General features: G+C 46.0%; 1 protein-coding gene across 2 annotated transcripts in view; it reads right to left on the bottom strand.

The window, feature by feature from the left end:
• The window catches only part of dennd1c (DENN domain containing 1C), a 34,517-nt gene extending 28,945 nt beyond the window's left edge, over positions 1-5,572 (bottom strand). Inside the window, exons 1-2 of one of the 2 annotated variants that reach the window (XM_031811128.1) lie at positions 5,140-5,572; positions 1,630-1,694 (exon numbers count right to left, since the gene is read on the bottom strand). In XM_031811128.1, the coding sequence (XP_031666988.1) occupies positions 1,630-1,694; positions 5,140-5,156 (82 nt within the window). In that variant the 5' untranslated portion in view covers positions 5,157-5,572. The remainder of the gene's footprint in view (positions 1-1,629; positions 1,695-5,139) is intronic. The other variant, XM_031811129.1, reaches the window with a different exon arrangement.
• Positions 5,573-27,691: the final 22,119 nt, after the last annotated feature.

The following is a 27,691-nucleotide window of genomic DNA, read 5'->3' on the forward strand; positions in this document are numbered from 1 at the left end:
CAGACATGAGTGTGTGTGCGTGTGTGTACAGTTGAAGTCAGAAGTTTACATACAGTTGGAGTCATTAAAACTCCACAAATGTTTTGTGAACAAACTATAGTTTTGGCAAGTCAGTTAGGACGTCTGCTTTGTCCATGACACAAGTCAGTTAGGACGTCTGCTTTGTCCATGACACAAGTCAGTTAGGACGTCTGCTTTGTCCATGACACAAGTCAGTTAGGACGTCTGCTTTGTCCATGACACAAGTCAGTTAGGACGTCTGCTTTGTCCATGACACAAGTCAGTTAGGACGTCTGCTTTGTCCATGACACAAGTCAGTTAGGACGTCTGCTTTGTCCATGACACAAGTCAGTTAGGACGTCTGCTTTGCGCATGACACAAGTCATTTTTCCAACAATTGTTTACTGACAGATTATTTCACTTAGAATTCACTGTATCACAATTCCAGTGGGTGAGAAATTACATACACTAAGTTGACTGTGCCTTTAAACAGCTTGGGAATTCCAGAAAATTCCAGAAAAGGATGTCATGGCTTTAGAAGCTTCTGATAGGCTAATTGACATAATTTGAGTCAATTGGAGGTGTACCTGTGGATGTATTTCAAGGCCTACCTTCAAACTCAGCTATTTCCAAATGCCTGAAGGTACCACGTTCATCTGTACAAACAATAGTACACAAGTATAAACACCATGGGACCACGCAGCCATCATACCACTCAGGAAGGAGTGCAAATCAATCCCAGAACAATCCCAGAACAACAGCAAAGGACCTTGTGAAGATGCTGGAAGAAACAGGTACAAAAGTATCTATATCCACAGTAAAACGAGTCCTATATCGACATAACCTGAAAGGCCGCTCAGCAAGGAAGAAGCCATTGCTCCAAAACCGCCACAAAAAAAGCCAGACTATGGTTTGCAACTGCACATGGGGACAAAGATCGTATTTTTTGGAGAAATGTGGCAGTAAAATGAGGCAGTAAAATTATGTGAATGTATTGAAGCAACATCTCAAGACATCAGTCAGGAAGTTAAAGCTTGGTCGCAAATGGGTCTTCCAAATGGACAATGACCCCAAGCATGCTTCCAAAGTTGTGACAAAATAGCTGAAGGACAACAAAGTCAAGGTATTGGAGTGACCATCACAAAACCCTGACCTCAATCCTATAGAATATTTGTAGGCAGAACTGAAAAAGCGTGTGCGAGCAAGGAGGCCTACAAACCTGACTCAGTTACACCAGCTCTGTCAGGAGGAATGGGCCAAAATTCACCCAACTTATTGTGGGAAGCTTGTGGAAGGCTACCCAAAATGTTTGACCCAAGTTAAACAATTTTAAGGCAATGCTACCAAATACTAATTGAGTGTATGTAAACATTTGACCCACTGGGAATGTGATGAAAGAAATAAAAGCTGAAATAAATCATTTTCTCTTCTTTTCTCTACTATTATTCTGACATTTCACATTCTTAAAATAAAGTGGTGATCCTAACTGACCTAAGACAGGACATTTTTACTAGGATTATATGTCAGGAATTGTAATAACTGAGATTAAATGTACTTGGCTAAGGTGTATGTAAACTTCCGTCTTCAACTATACGTGCATTGATGTGTGTGTGTGTGTCCAAAACTCACCTTTGTCATTTGCGATTGGACAAGATGCTTCAAAGAACCAGTAGAAGGTCCTGTCAGGGTTTTCTCTGAAGAAACACACAACACCATGACATTAACAGTAGTGATAGAGAAGTGTTTCCCAAACCACTCCTCATATACCTCTCCCCCAGTACCTGTCCTCCAGTACTTGTCCTCCAGTACCTCTCCTCCAGTACCTCTCCTCCAGTACCTCTCCTCCTGTACCTCTCCTCCTGTACCTCTCCTCCAGTACCTCTCCTCCAGTACCTCTCCTCCAGTACCTGTCCTCCAGTACCTCTCCCCCAGTACCTCTCCTCCAGTACCTCTCCTCCAGTACCTCTCCTCCAGTACCTGTCCTCCAGTACCTCTCCTCCAGTACCTCTCCTCCAGGACCTCTACTCCAGTACCTGTCCTCCAGTACCTGTCCTCCAGTACCTGTCCTCCAGTACCTCTCCCCCAGTACCTAGCCTCCAGTACCTCTCCTCCAGTACCTCTCCTCCAGTACCTGTCCTCCAGTACCTCTCCTCCAGTACCTCTCCTCCAGTACCTCTCCTCCAGTACCTCTCCCCTAGTACCTCTCCTCCAGGACCTCTCCTCCAGTACCTCTCCTCCAGTACCTCTCCTCCAGTACCTAGCGTCCAGTACCTAGCCTCCAGTACCGCTCCTCCAGTACCTAACACCCAGTACCTCTCCTCCATTACCTCTCCTCCAGTACCTGTCCTCCATTACCTCTCCTCCAGTACCTCTCCTCCAGTACCTGTCCTCCAGTACCTAACACCCAGTACCTGTCCTCCATTACCTCTCCTCCAGTACCTGTCCTCCAGTACCTTTCCTCCAGCACCTGTCCTCCAGTACCTCTCCTCCAGGACCTGTCCTCCAGTACCTCTCCTCCAGTACCTCTCCTCCAGTACCTTTCCTCCAGCACCTGTCCTCCAGTACCTCTCCTCCAGGACCTGTCCTCCATTACCTCTCCTCCAGTACCTGTCCTCCAGTACCTTTCCCTCCAGCACCTGTCCTCCAGTACCTGTCCTCCAGTACCTGTCCTCCAGTACCTTTCCTCCAGCACCTGTCCTCCAGTACTCTACAACCAAGCCAGCTTATTTAACTAATGAGGGGCTTGATCAGCTTTATGGAATACATCAAGGAAGTGGACTGGCTGGGGAGACTGGAGGAGAGGTTGGAGGAATCCCTGCGATAATGGAGGAGAGGTTGGGGGAATCCCTGCGATAATGAAGGAGATGTTTGGGGAATCCCTGCGATAATGGAGGAGATGTTGGGGGAATCCCTGCGATAATGGAGGAGGGTTGGGGGAATCCCTGCGATAATGGAGGAGGGTTGGGGGAATCCCTGCGATAATGGAGGAGGGGTTGGGGGAATCCCTGCGATAATGGAGGAGAGGTTGGGGGAATCCCTGCGATAATGGAGGAGATGTTGGGGGAATCCCTGCAATAATGGAGGAGATGTTGGGGGAATCCCTGCGATAATGGAGGAGGGGTTGGGGGAATCCCTGCGATAATGGAGGAGAGGTTGGGGGAATCCCTGCGATAATGGAGGAAATGTTGGGGGAATCACTGCGATAATGGAGGAGAGGTTGGGGAATCACTGTGATAATGGAGGAGTAGAGGTTGGGGAACCACTGTGATAATGGAGAAGAGGTTGGGGAATAACTGTGATACTGGATGAGAGGTTGGGGGAAATCACTGTGATACTGGATGAGATGTTGGGGAATCCCTGCGATAATGGAGGAGAGGTTGGGGAATCACTGTGATAATGGAGGGAGTAGAGGTTGGGGAATCACTGTGATAATGGAGAAGAGGTTGGGGAATAACTGTGATACTGGATGAGAGGTTGGGGGAAATCACTGTGATACTGGATGAGATGTTGGGGAATAACTGTGATAATGGAGAAGAGGTTGGCGATTTACTCTGATAATGGAGGAGAGGCTGGGGATTTACTCTGATAATGGAGGAGAGGTTGGGGATTTACTCTGATAATGGAGGAGAGGCTGGGGATTTACTCTGATAATGGAGGAGAGGCTGGGGGAATCACTGGGTTAAAGGATATACTGTTTACAGCCATATGGTTCTAGTATACTGACATGACGTTATATGACCTCATAATCGTCTCAGGCTGTCACTGCTCCAAGGCCTGTATTCATAATGTGAATCAGAGTAAGAGAGCTGCTCTACAATTAGTTTTTTCCCTTTTAGATCATAATGAACGAGAGGGGGGATCTGATCCCAGATCAGCACTCCAACTCTGAGACGCTTTATGAATACGGGACCAGGATTCCTTCACAGTCTCTTTCTCTCCATCTCTCTCTCTCTCTCTCTCTCTCTCTTTCTCTCTCTCTCTTTCTCTCTCTCTCTCTCTTTCTCTCCATCTCTCTCCATCTCTCCATCTCTCTCTCTCTCTCTCTCTCTCTCTCTCTCTCTCTCTCCCTCTCCAAGAACAGAACACATCAAAGTAGGATCAAGAACAGAACACATCACAGCAGGAACAAGAACAGAACACATTACAGTTGGAACAGAACACATCACAGTATGAACAAGAACAGAACACATCACAGTATGAACAAGAACAGAACACATCACAGTAGGAACAGAACACACCACAGTAGGAACAGAACACATCACAGTATGAACAAGAACAGAACACATCACAGTAGGAACAAGAACAGAACACATCACAGTATGAACAAGAACAGAACACATCACAGTAGGAACAAGAACAGAACACATCACAGTAGGAACAAGAACAGAACACATCACAGTATGAACAAGAACAGAACACATCACAGTAGGAACAAGAACAGAACACATCACAGTAGGAACAAGAACAGAACACATCACAGTAGGAACAGAACACATTACAGTATGAACAAGAACAGAACACATCTAGGTGGTAGGTAGCCTGGTGGTTAAGAGCGTTGGGCCCCGTAACCGAAAGGTCACTGGTTTGAATCCCCTAGCTGACAAGCTAAAAGATCTGACGACGTGCCCATGAGCAAGTCACTTAACCCTAATTGCTCCTGTAAGTCGTTCTGGATAAGAGTGCCTGCTGAAATGTAAAATCACAACAAGAACATCCCACCTCACCAGTAATATGTACAGGGAACATCGGAGGACGGACCTGGGCTGTGGACTGACAGTCTGGTTGTGTCCTGTCTCTACTACCAGATAACTGACAATGAAAAGTATCAACTTTAAAAGTAGAAATGAATGATCAACTTTAAAGACAGTAGTATTCAGTGTTTGAGTATCCATAACAACCTGGGGAAGGAGAACGTGTTCAGGTCAACAGAGAATAAGTAGTGGAAGAATACAAGTGAGGCCTTGATTCTTCTTTGAATACGGCTACTAGTACCATCACATTGCCATCGCCAACAGTGTTACCGCGGGCAACTGTGCAAACCTGCTTCCTGTGCAGCCGAGAGAGGAAGTGATAGAAGCCGCAATAACAGAGAGGAGAGACTAGAGAGATTGAGAGAACATCGAGAGTTGTTAGACTTACTTTAATCTTGAGCCCATGGTGTTGGTCCGTGTAGCTGTGTGTCCATGGGTCTGTCCAGTGGGGTGAGAGATCCTTAGATTTGAGGTGAGAGGGTCATACTTGCAACCTGTTGTCGGCAGACACACACTGACGTGCACACACTGACGTACGGTACACACTCTTCTGCTTACATACAAGACAGCACCCTGCACAGTCAGCACGGAACAGATTACTTCCTGATATCTGTGTGCGTGTCTGTGTTTGTGTGTGCGTGTTTGCGTGCGTGTGGTCTGTGGCAGATTACGTTGCTCTTGCTCTCTTCCTCCCTCTCCCTCTTTCTCCCTCTCTTTTCTCAATTCTCTTCCAACTCACCTCTGTCACTTTCTGTCAGCTCTGTCTGTGTTCCTCTCTCTCTCTCTCTCTTCTCTCTCTCACTCTCTTTCTCTTTCTCTCTTCTCTCTCTCTCCTCTCTCTCTCTCTCTCTCTCTCTCTCTCTCTCTCTCTCTCTCTCTCTCTCTCTCTCTCTCTCTCTGTCTCTCTCTCTCTCTCTCTCTCTCTCTCTCTCTCTCTCTCTTTCTCTCTCTCTTTCTCTCTCTCTCTCTCTGTCTCTCTCTCTCTCCCTCTCTCCCTCTCTCTCTCACCCCATCTCTCACCATGGACTTCACACTGTAGTCACGTTTTAAGGAAGTAGTAATGGTGAGGAGTCTAGCCTGTACTTCCTGTTTGGTGTCATCATCACCCCCTCCCCCTTCACTACTTTTGACCAGAGGGCCCATAGGGAATAGGGTGCCATTTGGGACACAGCCAGCAGTCCCTTCACAACCATGTTATGATAATTATGTTGATTGTAGTACTGCATGGACTCTCTCTCCCTCTCTCTCTCTCACCTTTTCTGCCCTCGCTCTCCTCTCCTTCATCTCTTTCCTTCCCTGTCTCTTTTCCTCTCTCTCCTCTCCTTGCCCTCTCTTTCTCTCTCTCTCTCTCTCTCTCTCTCTCTCTCTCTCTCCTCTCTCTCTCTCTCTCGCTCTCTCTCTCTCTCTCCTCTCCTCTCTTTCTCTGATACTGTATGGTTCTATCAACACCAAGGTTGGAAGTTTGATTCCTACACCCTGCTGTGTGTAGGCTAAAGGGCTTTATCCTGCAGCCATCACCTGCATTGTGGGATTCTCTATAGTCAACCAATCATTGGTCTGTTTTTGTTTGAACCAAGTGAACTTGACAGAAGACTGTAACAGGAACAACATATACAGGAGACATGGACAAATGAATGGGAGGTCTGAGGCTCTTTCTCTCACCAACTGTAACAGGAACAACATAGACAGGAGACATGACAAATGAATGGGAGGTCTGAGGCTCTTTCTCTCACCAACTGTAACAGGAACAACATAGACAGGAGACATGGACAAATGAATGGGAGGTCTGAGGCTCTTTCTCTCACCAACTGATTGTATAATATACACACATATATTTTTAGTTTGTTAGTATGTGATATTAGTCGACATTAGAAAGAACAATTATTATAAACAATGGCAACACTGTTGCACTGAGCCACATCAGTGTCTGACTTTCGTGTACAGTCGGTTGCTTTCCCCTTACCACTTGAACGACCCCCTTGACTAGGCTAGTTCAGGGCTAGGCTAGTTCAGGGCTAGGCTAGTTCAGGTCTAGGCTAGTTCAGGGCTAGGCTAGTTCAGGGCTTGGCTAGTTCAGGGCTAGGCTAGTTCAGGGCTTGGCTAGTTCAGGGCTAGGCTAGTTCAGGGCTAGGCTAGTTCAGGGCTAGGCTAGTTCAGGGCTAGGCTAGTTCAGGGCTTGGCTAGTTCAGGGCTAGGCTAGTTCAGGTCTAGGCTAGTTCAGGGCTAGGCTAGTTCAGGGCTAGGCTAGTTCAGGGCTAGGTGAGTTCCTATCTACAACAAAATGGTGTAACATTTGGGAGTCCCAGACGAGAGGATTGAGAACCACTGTTGAAGTCTACTCTTTTACACAACACACGATAACATGTGTAGTACTGCCACCGTGTGGTTGTTAAGTGTAACTGACTGAGACAGGTGGATCGTACTATAAAACCAGACTTCCAAAAGTCCGATTTTCACTTATGCCCGGATTCAAACCGTTCGCTGGTTGTAGGTAGGCTACTGAGGCTTTTAAAGACAATGTTCCCTTTCATGGGAAACCACTGCATATGTGGGCGAAATCAGAAATTGCCTTTTAAAAGCAGCAGTACCTTCATCCTGCCTTCAGATTGAATCCCAGCCGTAGACACGTATAGACATCATTACTCGTTACGTATCTATTATTACTTGTGTAACTTTTCTATTATGTCTATATTTTCTGTCTCTCTGTGTTGTTGGGACGGACCTGTAAGTTGGCATTTCACTGTTAGTCTCCACCAGTTGTTTATGTTGGCATTTCACTGTTAGTCTACACCAGTTGTTTATGTTGGCATTTCACTGTTAGTCTCCACCAGTTGTTTACGTTGGCATTTCACTGTTAGTCTGGACCAGTTGTTTATGTTGGCATTTCACTGTTAGTCTCCACCAGTTGTTTATGTTGGCATTTCACTGTTAGTCTACACCAGTTGTTTACGTTGGCATTTCACTGTTAGTCTGGACTAGTTGTTTACGTTGCCATTTCACTGTTAGTCTACACCAGTTGTTTATGTTGGCATTTCACTGTTAGTCTACACCAGTTGTTTATGTTGGTATTTCACTGTTAGTCTACACCAGTTGTTTATGTTGGTATTTCACTGTTAGTCTCCACCAGTTGTTTACGTTGACATTTGACAAATACAATTTGATTTGATTTTGATTTGAAGCTGGACGGTGGACTAAGTGAAAAAAATGAACTAGAGTGTAAATTAGGATCCGTTGCTAAGCGATACATTAAGGAATTGAATTGTAAGGAACTGAATCTGACCCATTAGATAGAGAGAAAAAATACAGGAAAATACCAACAGCATATCTTTTTTGAAAAAACAACTTATTCAATCAATTCCAATGAGACATTATTTGAAATGATTTTTAATCTGTTCTTAAAGCAATGGCTTCCTGGATGGATGGATGGATGGATGGATGGAAGGATGGATGGATGGATGGATGGATGGATGGTTGGATGGATGGATGGATGGATGGATGGATGGATGGATGGATGGATGGATGGATGGATGGATGGATGGATGGATGGATGGATGGATGGATGGAAGGTTGGATGGATGGAAGGATGGAGGAATGGATGGATGGAAGGATGGAAGGTTGGATGGATGGAAGGATGGATGGATGGATGGATGGATGGATGGATGGATGGATGGATGGAAGGATGAGATGGATGGATGGGATGGATGGATTGGAAGGATGGATGGATGGATGGATGGATGGATGGATGGATGGATGGATGGATGGATGGATGGATGGAGGATGGAAGGAAGGATGGATGGATGGATGGATGGATGGATGGATGGATGGATGGAAGGAAGGATGGAAGGATGGATGGATGGATGGAAGGATGGATGGATGGATGGATGGATGGAAGGATGGATGGATGGATGGATGGATGGATGGATGGATGGATGGATGGATGGAAGGATGGAAGGATGGATGGATGGAAGGATGGATGGATGGATGGATGGATGGAAGGATGGATGGATGGATGGAATGGATGGAAGGATGGATGGATGGATGGAATGGATGGATGGATGGATGGAATGGAAGGAAGGAAGGAAGGAAGGAAGGAAGGATGGATGGATGGATGGATGGAAGGATGGATGGATGGATGGATGGAAGGATGGGAGGATGGAAGGATGGATGGATGGATGGAAGGATGGAAGGATGGATGGATGGAAGGATGGATGGATGGATGGATGGAATTGGATGGATGGATGGATGGAGATGGATGGATGGATGGATGGATGGATGGATGGATGGATGGATGGATTGGATGGATGGATGGAATTGGATGGATGGATGGATGGAAGGATGGAAGGATGGATGGAATGGATAGGATGGAAGGATGGATGGATGGAAGGATGGATGGATGGATGGATGATGGATGGATGGATGGATGGATGGATGGATGGACTGATGGATGGAATGGAAAGATGGATGGATGGATGGGGTGGAAGGATGGAAGGATGGACAATGGATGGATGGATGGAAGGAAGGAAGGATGGACCGGATGGACGGATGGACAGATGCCATTTGGATGGATGGACAGAGAGAGAGAGAGAACGTGAGGTAATAGAAGATAGAATCGACAGGGAGAGGGAGGAAGAGAGAGAGAGAGACAATGAGGAAATAGAAGATAGAATCAGACAGGGAGAGGAGGAAACAGAGAGAGCAGAGAGAGAGAGGAGAGAGACGTGAGGAAACAGAAGATAGAATCAGACAGGGAGAGGGAGGAACAGAGAAGAGAGACTTGAGGTATAGAAGATAGAATCAGACAGGAGAGGGAGGAACAGAGAGAGAGAGAGAGACATGAGGAAATAGAAGATGGAAATCGGACAGGGAGAGGGAGGAAGAGAGAGAGAGAGAGACGTGAGGAAATAGAAGATAGAATCAGACAGGGAGAGGGAGGAAGAGAGAGAGAGAGAGAGAGAGAGAGACGTGAGGTAAAAGAAGATAGAATCAGACAGGGAGAGGGAGGTTTGAGAGAGAGAGAGAGACGTGAGGTAATAGAAGATAGAATCAGAGAGGGAGAGGGAGGAACAAGAGAGAGAGAGAGAGAGAGAGAGGAGAGACGTGAGGAAATAGAAGATAGAATCAGACAGGGAGAGGGAGGAAAGAGAGAAGAGAGAGAGAGGGAGACGAGAGAGGGAGAGAGAGAGAGAGAGAGAGACGTGAGGAAATAGAAGATAGAATCAGACAGGGAGAGGGAGGAAGAGAGAGAGAGACATGAGGTAATAGAAGATAGAATCAGACAGGGAGAGGGAGGAAGAGAGAGAGAGACATGAGGTAATAGAAGATAGAATCGGACAGGGAGAGGGAGGAAGAGAGAGAGAGAGAGAGAGACATGAGGAAATAGAAGATAGAATCAGACAGGGAGAGGGAGGAACAGAGAGAGAGAGAGAGAGAGAGAGACGTGAGGAAACAGAAGATAGAATCAGACAGGGAGAGGGAGGAACAGAGAGAGAGAGACTTGAGGTAATAGAAGATAGAATCAGACAGGGAGAGGGAGGAACAGAGAGAGAGAGAGAGACATGAGGAAATAGAAGATGGAAGAAGATGGATGGATGGATGGATGGATGGATGGATGGATGGATGGATGGATGGATGGATGGATGGATGGGAAGATGGATGGATGGATGGATGGGTGGAAGGATGGAAGGAATGGACAGATGGATGGATGGATGGAAGGAAGGAAGGATGGACGGATGGACGGATGGACAGATGCCATTTGGATGGATGGACAGAGAGAGAGAGAGACGTGAGGTAATAGAAGATAGAATCGGACAGGGAGAGGGAGGAAGAGAGAGAGAGAGACATGAGGAAATAGAAGATAGAATCAGACAGGGAGAGGGAGGAACAGAGAGAGAGAGAGAGAGAGAGAGACGTGAGGAAACAGAAGATAGAATCAGACAGGGAGAGGGAGGAACAGAGAGAGAGAGACTTGAGGTAATAGAAGATAGAATCAGACAGGGAGAGGGAGGAACAGAGAGAGAGAGAGAGAGACATGAGGGAAATAGAAGATGGAATCGGACAGGGAGAGGGAGGAAGAGAGAGAGAGAGAGACGTGAGGAAATAGAAGATAGAATCAGACAGGGAGAGGGAGGAAGAGAGAGAGAGAGAGAGAGAGAGAGACGTGAGGTAAAAGAAGATAGAATCAGACAGGAGAGGGAGGAAGAGAGAGAGAGAGAGACGTGAGGTAATAGAAGATAGAATCAGAGAAGGGAGAGGGAGGAACAGAGAGAGAGAGAGAGAGAGAGAGAGAGACGTGAGGAAATAGAAGATAGAATCAGACAGGGAGAGGAGGAGAGAGAGAGAGAGGAGAGAGAGAGAGAGAGAGAGAGAGAGAGAGAGAGAGACGTGAGGAAATAGAAGATAGAATCAGACAGGGAGAGGGAGGAAGAGAGAGAGAGACATGAGGTAATAGAAGATAGAATCAGACAGGGAGAGGGAGGAAGAGAGAGAGAGACATGAGGTAATAGAAGATAGAATCGGACAGGGAGAGGGAGGAAGAGAGAGAGAGAGAGAGAGAGAGACATGAGGAAATAGAAGATAGAATCGGACAGGGAGAGGGAGGAACAGAGAGAGAGAGAGAGAGAGAGAGAGACGTGAGGAAATAGAAGATAGAATCAGACAGGGAGAGGGAGGAAGAGAGAGAGAGAGAGAGAGACGTGAGGTAATAGAAGATAGAATCAGACAGGGAGAGGGAGGAACAGAGAGAGAGAGAGAGACGTGAGGTAATATACGATAGAATCGGACAGGGAGAGGGAGGAAGAGAATGAGAGAAAGGTAGAGCAGAGCAGGGCTCAGATCAATGGATAGAATACCACATCTATTTACCAAGTGGTAATTACTTACCTTTATTTAACTAAGCAAGTCAGTTAAGAACAAATTCTTATTTACAATGACGGCCTACCCTGACCAAACTCTAACCCAGACAACTTCGAGCCAATTACGAGCCACCCTATGGGACTCCCAATCTCGGCCAGTTGTGATACAGCCTGGAATCAAACCAGGTCTGTAGTGACGGCTCTAGCGCTGAGATGCAGTGCCTTAGACTGCTGCGCCACTCGGGAGCCCATGATTAGCTTGCCTGGGACTGCTGTCTGAAATGGTGGTGTGGTGTTAGTTAGTTACAGCTGTATCATCAAGTCTCCCAGTATAACTGATGGTCTGTGTCTGTATAAGAGGTCAAAGGGAACTCCCAGTGAACATGGAGCTGATACTGATACTCCCCCTCTATACAGCTGTATCATCACGTCTCCCAGTATAACTGATGGTCTGTGTCTGTATAAGAGGTCAAAGGGAACTCCCAGTGAACATGGAGCTGATACTGATACTCCCCCTCTATACAGCGCCTTAGGAAAACATTCAGACCCCTTGATTTTTACACATTTTGTTACATTACAGCCTTATTCTAAAATTGATTACATAGTTTTCCCCCCTCATCAATCTACACACAATTCCCCACAATGTCGAAGCAAAAACAGGTTGTTGTCCTGTCGAAGTTAAACCTTCGACACCAGTCTGAGGTCCTGAGAGCTCTGGAGCAGGTTTTCATCAAGAATCTCTCTGTACTTCGCTCCATTCATCTTTCCCTCGATCCTGACTAGTCTCTCAGGCCCTGCCCGCTGAAAAACATCCCCACAGCATGATGCTGCCACCACCGAGCTTCACCGTAGGGATGGTGCCAGGTTTCCTCTTAGCATTCAGGCCAAAGAGTTCAATCTTGGTTTCATCAGACCAGAGAATCTGGTTTCTCCTGGTCTGAGATCCTTTATGTGCCTTTTGGAAAACTCCCAGCTGGCTGTTGTGCCTTTTATTGAGGAGGGGCTTCCGTCTGGCCACTCTACCATAAAGACCTGATTGGTGGAGTGCTGCAGAGATGGCTGTTGTGCCTTTTACTGGGGAGGGGCTTCCGTCTGGCCGCTCTACCATAAAGACCTGATTGGTGGAGTACTGCAGAGATGGCTGTCCTTCTGGAAGGTTCTCCCATCTCCACAGAGGAACTCTGGAGCTCTGTCAGAGTGACCATCGGGTTCTTGGTCACCTCCCTGACCAAGGCCCTTCTACGCCGATTGCACAGTTTGGCCAGGCGGACAGATCTAGGAAGAGTCTTGGTAGTTTCAAACTTCTTCCATTTATGAATGATGGAGTCACCTGTGTTCTTGGGGATCTTCAATTCTGCAGAAATGTTCTGGTATCCTTCCCCAGATCTACAGACAATTCCTTCGACCTCAATGGAAACAGGATGCACCTGAGCTCAATTTCAGGTCTCATAGCATTGTTCAGGGGCAGAACGACAGATTTTTACTTTGTCAGGTCAACGCTCTAACCACTAGGCCGCCCCAGATCACCTTGACCGTCGTTATCTGGTCGGAGGAAAGGAGGAAAGGAGAAGAGGAGGGAAGGAGAGAGAGAGATGATGGAGAAAAGGAGGGGAGGGAAGGAGATAGAGGAGGAAAGGAGATAGAGGAGGAAAGGAGAGAGCAGGGATGGAGAAGAGGGAAGGAGAGAGAGGAGATGGAGAGAGCCATGTGGCTTAGTGGGTAGAGCATGGTGTGTGGAACGCTAGGGTTGTGGGTTCGATTCCAGTGTGGGACCAGTGAGAAAATGTAGGCACTCACTAGTCAAAGGTGCTCTGGATGAGAGTGTCTGCTGGATTACGAAGGGTTGACGGTAGCAACGTATCCTGTTAGATTTAATAACGGCCACGGAGTGGAAGCAGAGATCTGTGTTAGAGTTTATACAGGACCATGGTTTAACAGCAATGTAGGTACTAGGTAGTTTATACAGGACCATGGTTTAACAGTAATGTGGTGTTAGGTAGTTTATACAGGTCCATCTATAACCCAGTAATGAGGTACTAGGTAGTTTATACAGGTCCATCTATAACCAGTAATGAGGTACTAGGTAGTTTATACAGGTCCATCTATAACCCAGTAATGAGGTAGTTTATACAGGTCCATCTATAACCCAGTAATGTAGTTTATACAGGACCATGGTTTAACAGTAATGTGGTGTTAGGTAGTTTATACAGGTCCATCTATAACCCAGTAATGAGGTACTAGGTAGTTTATACAGGTCCATCTATAACCATTAATGAGGTACTAGGTAGTTTATACAGGTCCATCTATAACCCAGTAATGAGGTACTAGGTAGTTTATACAGGTCCATCTATAACCCAGTAATGAGGTACTAGGTAGTTTATACAGGTCCATCTATAACCCAGTAATGAGGTACTAGGTAGTTTATACAGGTCCATCTATAACCAGTAATGAGGTACTAGGTAGTTTCTACAGGTCCATCTATAACCCAGTAATGTAGTTTATACAGGTCCATCTATAACCCAGTAATGAGGTAGTAGGTAGTTTCTACAGGTCCATCTATAACCCAGTAATGTAGGTTATACAGGTCCATCTATAACCCAGTAATGAGGTACTAGGTAGTTTCTACAGGTCCATCTATAACCCAGTAATGAGGTAGTTTATACAGGTCCATCTATAACCCAGTAATGAGGTAGTTTATACAGGTCCATCTATAACCCAGTAATGAGGTACTAGGTAGTTATACAGGTCCATCTCTAACCCAGTAATGAGGTACTAGGTAGTTTCTACAGGTCCATCTATAACCCAGTAATATAGGTAGTTTCTACAGGTCCATCTATAACCCAGTAATGAGGTACTAGGTAGTTTATACAGGTCCATCTATAACCCAGTAATGAGGTACTAGGTAGTTTCTACAGGTCCATCTATAACCCAGTAATATAGGTAGTTTCTACAGGTCCATCTATAACCCAGTAATATAGGTAGTTTCTACAGGTCCATCTATAACCCAGTAATGAGGTACTAGGTAGTTTATACAGGTCCATCTATAACCCAGTAATGAGGTACTAGGTAGTTTATACAGGTCCATCTATAACCCAGTAATATAGGTAGTTTCTACAGGTCCATCTATAACCCAGTAATGAGGTACTAGGTAGTTTATACAGGTCCATCTATAACCCAGTAATGAGGTACTAGGTAGTTTATACAGGTCCATCTATAACCCAGTAATATAGGTAGTTTCTACAGGTCCATCTATAACCCAGTAATGAGGTACTAGGTAGTTTATACAGGTCCATCTATAACCCAGTAATGAGGTACTAGGTAGTTTATACAGGTCCATCTATAACCCAGTAATGTAGTTTATACAGGTCCATCTATAACCCAGTAATGAGGTACTAGGTAGTTTATACAGGTCCATCTATAACCCAGTAATGAGGTAGTTTATACAGGTCCATCTATAACCCAGTAATGTAGGTAGTTTATACAGGTCCATCTATAACCCAGTAATGTAGGTAGTTTCTACAGGTCCATCTATAACCAGTAATGTAGTTTATACAGGTCCATCTATAACCCAGTAATGTAGTTTATACAGGTCCATCTATAACCCAGTAATGTAGTTTATACAGGTCCATCTATAACCAGTAATGAGGTACTAGGTAGTTTATACAGGTCCATCTATAACCCAGTAATGTAGTTTATACAGGTCCATCTATAACCCAGTAATGTAGTTTATACAGGTCCATCTATAACCCAGTAATGAGGTACTAGGTAGTTTCTACAGGTCCATCTATAACCAGTAATGTAGTTTATACAGGTCCATCTATAACCCAGTAATGTAGTTTATACAGGTCCATCTATAACCCAGTAATGTAGTTTATACAGGTCCATCTATAACCAGTAATGAGGTACTAGGTAGTTTATACAGGTCCATCTATAACCCAGTAATGTAGTTTATACAGGTCCATCTATAACCCAGTAATGTAGTTTTATACAGGTCCATCTATAACCCAGTAATGAGGTACTAGGTAGTTTATACAGGTCCATCTATAACCCAGTAATGAGGTACTAGGTAGTTTATACAGGTCCATCTATAACCCAGTAATGAGGTACTAGGTAGTTTATACAGGTCCATCTATAACCCAGTAATATAGGTAGTTTCTACAGGTCCATCTATAACCCAGTAATATAGGTAGTTTCTACAGGTCCATCTATAACCCAGTAATGAGGTACTAGGTAGTTTATACAGGTCCATCTATAACCCAGTAATGAGGTACTAGGTAGTTTATACAGGTCCATCTATAACCCAGTAATGAGGTACTAGGTAGTTTATACAGGTCCATCTATAACCCAGTAATGAGGTACTAGGTAGTTTATACAGGTCCATCTATAACCCAGTAATGAGGTAGTTTATACAGGTCCATCTATAACCCAGTAATGAGGTACTAGGTAGTTAATACAGGACCATCTATAACCCAGTAATGAGGTACTAGGTAGTTTATACAGGTCCATCTATAACCCAGTAATGAGGTACTAGGTAGTTTCTACAGGTCCATCTATAACCAGTAATGTAGTTTATACAGGTCCATCTATAACCCAGTAATGTAGTTTATACAGGTCCATCTATAACCCAGTAATGTAGTTTATACAGGTCCATCTATAACCAGTAATGAGGTACTAGGTAGTTTATACAGGTCCATCTATAACCCAGTAATGTAGTTTATACAGGTCCATCTATAACCCAGTAATGTAGTTTATACAGGTCCATCTATAACCCAGTAATGAGGTACTAGGTAGTTTATACAGGTCCATCTATAACCCAGTAATGAGGTACTAGGTAGTTTATACAGGTCCATCTATAACCCAGTAATGTAGTTTATACAGGTCCATCTATAACCCAGTAATGAGGTACTAGGTAGTTTATACAGGTCCATCTATAACCCAGTAATGAGGTACTAGGTAGTTTATACAGGTCCATCTATAACCCAGTAATGAGGTACTAGGTAGTTTATACAGGTCCATCTATAACCCAGTAATGAGGTACTAGGTAGTTTATACAGGTCCATCTATAACCCAGTAATGAGGTACTAGGTAGTTTATACAGGTCCATCTATAACCCAGTAATGAGGTACTAGGTAGTTTATACAGGTCCATCTATAACCAGTAATGAGGTAGTAGGTAGTTTCTACAGGTCCATCTGTAACCCAGTAATGTAGTTTATACAGGTCCATCTATAACCCAGTAATGAGGTAGTAGGTCGTTTCTACAGGTCCATCTATAACCCAGTAATGTAGGTTATACAGGTCCATCTATAAACCAGTAATGAGGTACTAGGTAGTTTCTACAGGTCCATCTATAACCCAGTAATGAGGTAGTTTATACAGGTCCATCTATAACCCAGTAATGAGGTAGTTTATACAGGTCCATCTATAACCCAGTAATGAGGTACTAGGTAGTTATACAGGTCCATCTCTAACCCAGTAATGAGGTACTAGGTAGTTTATACAGGTCCATCTATAACCCAGTAATATAGGTAGTTTCTACAGGTCCATCTATAACCCAGTAATGAGGTACTAGGTAGTTTATACAGGTCCATCTATAACCCAGTAATGAGGTACTAGGTAGTTTATACAGGTCCATCTATAACCCAGTAATATAGGTAGTTTCTACAGGTCCATCTATAACCCAGTAATATAGGTAGTTTCTACAGGTCCATCTATAACCCAGTAATGAGGTACTAGGTAGTTTATACAGGTCCATCTATAACCCAGTAATGAGGTACTAGGTAGTTTATACAGGTCCATCTATAACCCAGTAATATAGGTAGTTTCTACAGGTCCATCTATAACCCAGTAATGAGGTACTAGGTAGTTTATACAGGTCCATCTATAACCCAGTAATGAGGTACTAGGTAGTTTATACAGGTCCATCTATAACCCAGTAATATAGGTAGTTTCTACAGGTCCATCTATAACCCAGTAATGTGGTACTAGGTAGTTTATACAGGTCCATCTATAACCCAGTAATGAGGTACTAGGTAGTTTATACAGGTCCATCTATAACCCAGTAATGTAGTTTATACAGGTCCATCTATAACCCAGTAATGAGGTACTAGGTAGTTTATACAGGTCCATCTATAACCCAGTAATGAGGTACTAGGTAGTTTATACAGGTCCATCTATAACCCAGTAATGAGGTAGTTTATACAGGTCCATCTATAACCCAGTAATGTAGGTAGTTTATACAGGTCCATCTATAACCCAGTAATGTAGGTAGTTTATACAGGTCCATCTATAACCCAGTAATGTAGGTAGTTAATACAGGTCCATCTATAACCCAGTAATGTAGGTTGTTAATACAGGTATAACCAGTGGGTCAGTCTAAATAGTTGATCATTAAATGGATAATACTGACGTCCTTGAGGAAGAACTTCAGCCTGTTCCTCCCTGCCTCCTCCTGTAAGGAACAGGCTCCTCTGTCTGCATAACAGGTTCTATGGGAATTCATCCAACTCACAGCATCCATCATTAATGTTTCTACTGTAGTAATGATGTTTCCTCTAATCCCCTCGTGTGTTTTACTGCTGCTTCTGGTTATTCATGATTAAATATGTTATTCATTCACTTTTTACTATGATAATATGCTTTATTTCTACACCATATCACACACACACACACACACACACACACACACACACACACACACACACACACACGCACGCACGCACGCACGCACGCACGCACGCACGCACGCACGCACGCACGCACGCACGCACGCACGCACACACACACACACACACACACACACACACACACACACGTAGGCCCACAAGCCCACTGGCAAGCATGCAGAGACACGAACACACAAAGCTATAAAGCTATAAGGACAGAGTGGGGAGGTGGGCAAGGTACACAAACACATAGGCTCACAAGCCCACAGGCAACCATTCAGCAGGCCCACGCACATGTGCAGAGACACAGACACACAAAGCTACGAGGACAGAGAAGGGAGGTGGGCAAGATACACACACACACACTGAGAAAAACTAGTATAAATGTCCCTCTCTCTCCACCCCTCGTCCCTCCATAACAACCTATCTTCTCCCTTTCTTTTCTCTCATTCTCTCTCTTCTGTTTAAGTAAGGGATAATCAACGAGGGGCTTTGTGTTCTCTGGAAAATAATGACGTGGAAGGTGTGTTAGCGCTGTTGGACTGTTTACCAGAGAACTCATAGCTCTGAGTTGATTATCCCTTTCATACCATGGCTATAATAGAAATGTTTTTGCCGCTCGAAATGTATTCATTTGCCAGTAGAAATGAGACATCATCCCCTGCAGTAGCTAGCAAGTTTTTGCCACATAGCTACAGTGGTTGCCACGGTAACCAAACAGACTTGCTAGTGAAGCTAGCCGAACCATCGGTCCTAGCTTGCTATTATGAAAATCGAATTTAACCATGGCAATAATGTTTTCAATTCGACTGCTGCTTTCAAAAACAGACCAAAAATATACCGTGTAAAAAGGTTCGTCAAAGCCGTTGATTATTGCAGTGCATAAAGTACGGAAATAACACACGCTCTAGAATGCCCCTTCAAGCCAATCAGAAACGAGAATTCAACAATGGTATAAAATGGAATAAGAGATGAGACGAGCTGTCATCCAGACTACTGTAGACTAGAGCTTCTGTTGACTGTCATAATGATGTGAGAAGAGCTGTCCTCCAGACTACTGTAGACCACAGCTTCTGTTGACTGTCATAATGATGTGAGAAGAGCTGTCCTCCAGACTACTGTAGACCACAGCTTCTGTTGACTGTCATAATGATGTGAGAAGAGCTGTCCTCCAGACTACTGTAGACCACAGCTTCTGTTGACTGTCATAATGATGTGATGTGAGAAGAGCTGTCCTCCAGACTACTGTAGACTAGAGCTTCTGTTGACTGTCATAATGATGTGAGAAGAGCTGTCCTCCAGACTACTGTAGACTAGAGCTTCTGTTGACTGTCATAATGATGTGATGTGAGAAGAGCTGTCCTCCAGACTACTGTAGACTAGAGCTTCTGTTGACTGTCATAATGATGTGATGTGAGAAGAGCTGTCCTCCAGACTACTGTAGACTAGAGCTTCTGTTGACTGTCATAATGATGTGAGAAGAGCTGTCCTCCAGACTACTGTAGACTAGAGCTTCTGTTGACTGTCATAATGATGTGATGTGAGAAGAGCTGTCCTCCAGACTACTGTAGACTAGAGCTTCTGTTGACTGTCATAATGATGTGATGTGAGAAGAGCTGTCCTCCAGACTACTGTAGACTAGAGCTTCTGTTGACTGTCATAATGATGTGAGAAGAGCTGTCCTCCAGACTACTGTAGACTAGAGCTTCTGTTGACTGTCATAATGATGTGATGTGAGAAGAGCTGTCCTCCAGACTACTGTAGACTAGAGCTTCTGTTGACTGTCATAATGATGTGATGGAACCAGATCATGGCAGGAGGAAGGCTGCTGGCCAGTTGGCCAGTGTCTGTTGTTGAGCGTATAGGGACATTGGCAAAAGAGAACGGAGTGTGTGTGTGTGTGATTGTGTGCACGTGTGTTTGCGTGTGTGAGTCAGTGAGTGATAGAGTCAGTGTGTGTGTGTGCGTGCGTGCGTGCGTGAGGGGTGTGTTTGGTGTGAGTGTTGTTTAGTGTGGTCACTGCTGTGTTATGTTATAAGTGTTTTCAGTATGTGCTATACAGGCCAAACCAGGAAGTGATCCAGAGACAATCAGGAAGCGTGTCTAAGCCAAACGTTCCTTTAGGTCGGCCAAGACAAAAAGAAAGAGTACATCACTCTGTCAACTCTCATCGATCCATCATTACCTTTCCACCCCCTTCCTCAGTCTGTTTAAAAAGTGATGGAGGGGAAGGAGAGGGAGAAAGAGAGAGGGGGGGGGGGGTGGAGAGAGAGGCAGAGAGGGAGAAGGAGAAAGACACAGGGGAGGTGGAGAGAGAGTCTAGAAAGAGAGGGGAGAGAAAGGGGTGGTGGAGAGAGAGAGGCAGGGGTGGAGATAGATGGAAAAAGAGAGAGGGATAGAGAGGGGGGGTGGAGAGAGGGGGAAAAAGAGAGAGAGAGAGAGAGAGAGAGAGAAGGGGGTGGGTATGAAGAGAGAGAGAGAGAGAGAGAGAGAGAGAGATAGAGAGAGAGAGAGAGAGAGAGAGAAGGGGGTGGGTATGAAGAGAGAGAGAGAGAGAGAGAGAGAGAAGGGGGTGGGTATGAAGAGAGAGAGAGAGAGAGAGAGAGAGAGAGAGAGAGAGAGAGAGAGAGAGAGAGAGAGAGAGAGAAGGGGGTGGGTATGAAGAGAGAGAGAGAGAGAGAGAGAGAGAAGGGGGTGGGTATGAAGAGAGGGCAGTAGTACCCATCCTGTTATCTTCATTGGTCTAAACAGACCAGCATGAGCAGCATCGGACAAGACTCCTATCCCCATGTAACCCCTATCCCCATCTCCCTTTCTCTCCCTCTCTCCCTCTCTCTCTCTCTCTCTCTCTCTCTCTCTCTCTCTCTCTCTCTGTCTCTCTCTCTGTCTCTCTCTCTGTCTCTCTCTCTCTCTTTCTCCCCCTCTCTCTGTCTCTCCTTCTCTCTCTCCCCCTCTCTCTCTGTCTCTCTCACTCTCTCACTCTCTCATCTTCCCATTCCATAAATTCCTATCCTTGAATCTTCCAGCATGCAAATTTAACGTCAAACCACACACACATACACACACAAACACACACACATACACACACAAACATACACACATACACACACACTATATAAATGATGGAGAGATCAGTATAATGGAACCTCTTGGCTGGGACTCTGTTTGGCAAACAGACAGAAGCCATTATAAACCCACAGATACTCCCTCCCTCCACCACTCCTCATCTCCCTTCCTCTTATCGCTGACTAAAAACCCACAGTGTCTGTATTCAATTTTCCCTTTTACTCTTCCCTCTCTCTGTTGTCTTCTCTTCTCTCTGTTGTCTTCTCTTTTCTCTGTTGTCTTCTCTTCTCTCTGTTGTCTTCTCTTCTCTTTATGTTGTCTTCTCTTTTCTCTGTTGTCTTCTCTTCTCTTTATGTTGTCTTCTCAATTCAATTCAATTCAAGGGGCTTTATTGGCATGGGAAACATGTGTTAACATTGCCAAAGCAAGTGAGGTAGATAATATACAAAAGTGAAATAAACAATAAAAATGAATAGTAAACAATAAAGACATTACAAATGTCATATATATATATATATATATACAGTGTTGTAACGATGTGCAAATGGTAAAGGACACAAGATAAAATAAATAAGCATAGATATGGGTTGTATTTACAACAGGTGTTTGTTCTTCACTGGTTGCCCTTTTCTCGTGGCATCAGGTCACAAATCTTGCTGCTGTGATGGAACACTGTTGTATTTCACCCAGTAGATATGGGAGTTTGTCAAAATTGGGTTTGTTTTAGAATTCTTTGTGGATCTGTGTAATCTGAGGGAAATATGTCTCTCTAATATGGTCATACATTGGACAGGAGGTTAGGAAGTGCAGCTCAGTTTCCACCATTTTGTGGGCAGTGAGCACATAGCCTGTCTTCTCTTGAGAGCCAGGTCTGTCTACAGCGGCGTTTGTGTTTGTGAACAGAGCCCCAGGACCAGCTCTTTTCTGGATTTAGATAATTAGTGGGTATCGGCCTAACTCTGCTCTGCATGCATTATTTGGTGTTCTTCATTGTACACGGAGGATATTTTTGCAGAATTATGCATGCATCTCTCTCTCTCTGTTGTATTCTCTTCTCTCTCTCTCTTGGTTTCTCTTCTCTCTCTCTGTCTGTTGACTTATCTTCTCTCTCTCTCCCTCTCTTTCTCTGTTGTCTTCTGTTCTCTCTCTCTCTGTCTTCTCTCTCTCTCTCTCTCTCTCTCACTCTCTCGGTTGTTGTAACGGCGTTCTTCGTTTGTTGAAAGAGAGTCGGACCGAAATGCAGCGTGGTGGTTACTCATGTCTTCAATGGAAAAAGTGACGATACATGAAAATACTTAATAAATACAAAAACAACAAACGGAACGTGAAACCTAATACAGCCTATCTGGTGAAACTACACAGAGACAGGAACAATCACCCACGAAATACAAAGCGAACTCAGGCTACCTAAATACGGTTCCCAATCAGAGGCAACGAGAAGCACCTGACTGCTGATTGAGAACCACCTCAGGCAGCCAAGCCTATACAACACCCCTAATCAGCCGCGATCCCAAATACTACAAACCCCAATACGAAAACACAACACATAAACCCATGTTTATAACACGGTGCCTGCCCGGTCTCTTTAGCCCACCGGAAAGCACAGGGAGTTTGCGCAGGTCTCCTACCTGGCATAGCCATACTCCCTGTAAGCCCCCCCCCCCAATAATTTTTTGGGGTTGCTTCTCGGGCTTCCTTGCCAACCGTGTTCCCTCGTATCGCCGGCTCCTATCTCCTGCTGCCTCTGCTTCCTCCTTGGGGCGGCGATATTCACCAGGCTGAGCCCAGGGTCCTCTTCCGTCTAATATCATCTCCCAAGACCAGAAGTCCTTATATCGCTGCTCCTCATGATTAACAGGGAGAGTTGGCTCAGGTCTGACTCCTGACTCTGCCACTCTCTCCCTGAGCCCCCCCCCCCAATAATTTTTTTGGGGTGACTTTCGGGTTCTGCTCTGCGCCGCCGTGTTTTCCTTTTCGACTCCATTCGCCTATAGCCTTCTTCGCACTGCTCAAGCGAATCCCATGCGGGCTCCTGCACTCTCTCTGGGTCGGCCGCCCACCTGTCGATTTCTTCCCACGTCGTATACTCCATGCCATTGCTGTCCATAACTTCCTCCTTTCGCTTTTCCTGCCTGTTACCACGCCGCTCAGTCCATATGTGGTGGGTGATTCTGTAACGGCGTTCTTCGTTTGTTGAAAGAGAGTCGGACCGAAATGCAGCGTGGTGGTTACTCATGTCTTTAATGGAAAAAGTGACGATACATGAATATACTTAATAAATACAAAAACAACAAACGGAACATGAAAACCTAATACAGCCTATCTGGTGAAACTACACAGAGACAGGAACAATCACCCACGAAATACAAAGCGAACTCAGGCTACCTAAATACGGTTCCCAATCAGAGGCAACGAGAAGCACCTGACTGCTGATTGAGAACCGCCTCAGGCAGCCAAGCCTATACAACACCCCTAATCAGCCGCGATCCCAAATACTACAAACCCCAATACGAAACACAACACACAAACCCATGTCACACCCTGGCCTGAACAAATAATTAAAGAAAACACAAAATACTAAGACCAAGGCGTGACAGAACCCCCCCCCCCCCCAAGGTGCGGACTCCCGGACGCACCTCAAAACCATAGGGAGGGTCCGGGTGGGCGTCTGTCCATGGTGGCGGCTCCGGCTCGGGACGTGGACCCCACTCCATAAATGTCATAGTACCTCCCCTTCGCGTCCTGGGATAATCCACCCTCGCCGCCGACCATGGCCTAATAGTCCTCAACCAGAACCCCACAGAACTGAGGAGCAGCTCGTGACTGAGGGGCATCTCGGGACTGAGGGACAGCTCGGGACTGAGGGACAGCTCGGGACTGAGGGACAGCTCGGGACTGAGGGGCAGCTCGGGACTGAGGCAGCTCGGGACTGAGGGGCAGCTCGGGACTGAGGGGCAGCTCGGGACTGAGGGGCAGCTCGGGACTGAGGGGCAGCCCGGAACTGAGGGGCAGCCCGGAACTGAGGGGAAGCCCAGTACTGAGAGGAAGCCCAGTACTGAGAGGAAGCCCAGTACTGAGATGAAGCTCAGGTAGGTAGTAGGCTCCGGTAGATCCTGGCTGGCTGGCGGATCTGGAAGATTCAGGTTGACTAGCAGATCTGGAAGATTCTGGTTGACTAGCAGATCTGGAAGATTCTGGTTGACTAGCAGATCTGGAAGATTCTGGTTGACTAGCAGATCTGGAAGATTCTGGTTGACTAGCAGATCTGGAAGATTCTGGTTGACAGGCTGATCTGGAAGAATCTGGTTGACTGGCGGATCTAGAAGATCATGGCTGACTGGCGGATCTAGCTGCTCTATGCAGACTGACAGCTCTGACTGCTCCATGCAGGCTGACAGCTCCTTGCAGACTGGAAGCTCTGGCTGCTTCATGCAGACTGACAGCTCTGACTGCTCCATGCAGGCTGACAGCACCCTGCAGACTGTCAGCTCCTTGCAGACTGACAGCTCCTTGCAGACTGACAGCTCCCTGCAGACTGGCAGCTCCTTGCAGACTGACAGCTCTGACTGCTCCATGCAGGCTGACAGCTCCTTGCAGACTGACAGCTCCTTGCAGACTGGCAGCTCCTTGCAGACTGACAGCTCCTTGCAGACTGACAGCTCCCTGCAGACTGACAGCTCCTTGCAGACTGACAGCTCCCTGCAGACTGGCAGCTCCTTGCAGACTGACAGCTCTGACTGCTCCATGCAGGCTGACAGCTCCTTGCAGACTGACAGCTCCTTGCAGACTGGCAGCTCCTTGCAGACTGGCAGCTCCTTGCAGACTGACAGCTCTGGCTGCTTCATGCAGACTGACAGCTCTGACTGCTCCATGCAGGCTGACAGCTCCGTGCAGACTGGCAGCTCCTTGCAGACTGGCAGCTCCTTGCAGACTGGCAGCTCCTTGCAGACTGACAGCTCCCTGCAGACTGGCAGCTCCTTGCAGACTGACAGCTCTGGCTGCTTCATGCAGACTGACAGCTCTGACTGCTCCATGCAGACTGGCAGCTCCTTGCAGACTGACAGCACCCTGCAGACTGGCAGCTCAGGCTGCTTCAAACAGGCAGGAGGCTCCGGCAGCGCAGGAGAGGAGGAAGGCTCTGGCTGCGCTAAACAGGCGGGAGACTCCGACAGCGCAGGAGGGAAGGAAGGCTCTGGCTGTGCTGAACAGGCGGGAGACTCCGACAGCGCAGGAGGGAAGGAAGTCTCTGGCTGTGCTGAACAGGCGGGAGACTCCGACAGAGCAGGAGAGGCGAGGCGCACTGTAGGCCTGATGCGTGGTGCGGGCACTGGTGATACTGGAGCGAGGACACGCACAGGAAGCCTGGTGCGGGGAGCTGCTACCGGAGGACTGGTGTGTGGAGGTGGCTCTGGATAGACCGGACCGTGCAGGCGCACTGGAGCTCTTGAGCACCGAGCCTGCCCAAGCTTACCTGGCTCGATGCCCACTCTAGCCCGGCAAATACGAAGGGCTGGTATGAACCGTACCGGGCTATGCACCCGCACTGGAGACACCGTGCGCTCACTAGCATAACACGGTGCCTGCCCGGTCTCTTTAGCCCACCGGAAAGCACAGGGAGTTTGCGCAGGTCTCCTACCTGGCATAGCCATACTCCCTGTAAGCCCCCCCCCAATAATTTTTGGGGTTGCTTCTTGGGCTTCCTTGCCAACCGTGTTCCCTCGTATCGCCGGCTCCTATCTCCTGCTGCCTCTGCTTCCTCCTTGGGGCGGCGATATTCACCAGGCTGAGCCCAGGGTCCTCTTCCGTCTAATATCATCTCCCAAGACCAGAAGTCCTTATATCGCTGCTCCTCATGATTAACAGGGAGATGCCTGAGTTGGCTCAGGTCTGACTCCTGACTCTGCCACTCTCTCCCTGAGCCCCCCCCCCAATACATTTTTTGGTGTGACTTTCGGGTTCTGCTCTGCGCCGCCGTGTTTTCCTTTTCGACTCCATTCGCCTATAGCCTTCTTCGCACTGCTCAAGCGAATCCCATGCGGGCTCCTGCACTCTCTCTGGGTCGGCCGCCCACCTGTCGATTTCTTCCCACGTCGTATACTCCATGCCATTGCTGTCCATAACGTCCTCCTTTCACTTTTCCTGCCTGTTACCACGCCGCTCGGTCCGTATGTGGTGGGTGATTCTGTAACGGCGTTCTTCGTTTGTTGAAAGAGAGTCGGACCGAAATGCAGCGTGGTGGTTACTCATGTCTTTAATGGAAAAAGTGACGATACATGAATATACTTAATAAATACAAAAACAACAAACGGAACATGAAAACCTAATACAGCCTATCTGGTGAAACTACACAGAGACAGGAACAATCACCCACGAAATACAAAGCGAACTCAGGCTACCTAAATACGGTTCCCAATCAGAGGCAACGAGAAGCACCTGACTGCTGATTGAGAACCGCCTCAGGCAGCCAAGCCTATACAACACCCCTAATCAGCCGCGATCCCAAATACTACAAACCCCAATACGAAACACAACACACAAACCCATGTCACACCCTGGCCTGAACAAATAATTAAAGAAAACACAAAATACTAAGACCAAGGCGTGACAGTTGTCTTCTCTTCTATTCTCTCATCTCTCTCTGTTGTCTTCTCTTCTATTCTCTCATCTCTCTCTGTTGTCTTCTCTTCTATTCTCTCATCTCTCTCTGTTGTCTTCTCTTCTATTCTCTCATCTCTCTCTGTTGTCTTCTCTTCTATTCTCTCATCTCTCTCTGTGTCTTCTCTTCTATCTCTTGTCTTCTCTTCTATTCTCTCATCTCTCTCTGTTGTCTTCTCTTCTATTCTCTCATCTCTCTCTGTTGTCTTCTCTTTCTAAAATTCTAATTCAAATTCAAGCTGCTTTATTGGCATGAAAATAATTGCGTCAATATTGCCAGAGCAACAATGTATAAAATATATACAGTGGGGCAAAAAAGTATTTAGTCAGCCACCAATTGTGCAAGTTCTCCCACTTAAAAAGATGAGAGAGGCTTGTAATTTTCATCATAGGTACACTTCAACTATGACAGACAAAATGAGAAAAAAAAATCAGAAAATCACATTGTAGGATTTTGAATGAATTTATTTGCAAATTATGGTGGAAAATAAGTATTTGGTCACCTACAAACAAGCTAGATTTCTGGCTCTCACAGACCTGTAACTTCTTCTTTAAGAGGCTCCTCTGTCCTCCACTCGTTACCTGTATTAATGGCACCTGTTTGAACTTGTTATCAGTATAAAAGACACCTGTCCACAACCTCAAACAGTCACACTCCAAACTCCACTATGGCCAAGACCAAAGAGCTGTCAAAGGACATCAGA

The sequence above is a fragment of the Oncorhynchus kisutch genome, unplaced genomic scaffold (genome assembly GCF_002021735.2).
Source record: "Oncorhynchus kisutch isolate 150728-3 unplaced genomic scaffold, Okis_V2 Okis01b-Okis20b_hom, whole genome shotgun sequence".
Taxonomy (NCBI): Eukaryota; Metazoa; Chordata; class Actinopteri; order Salmoniformes; family Salmonidae; genus Oncorhynchus; species Oncorhynchus kisutch.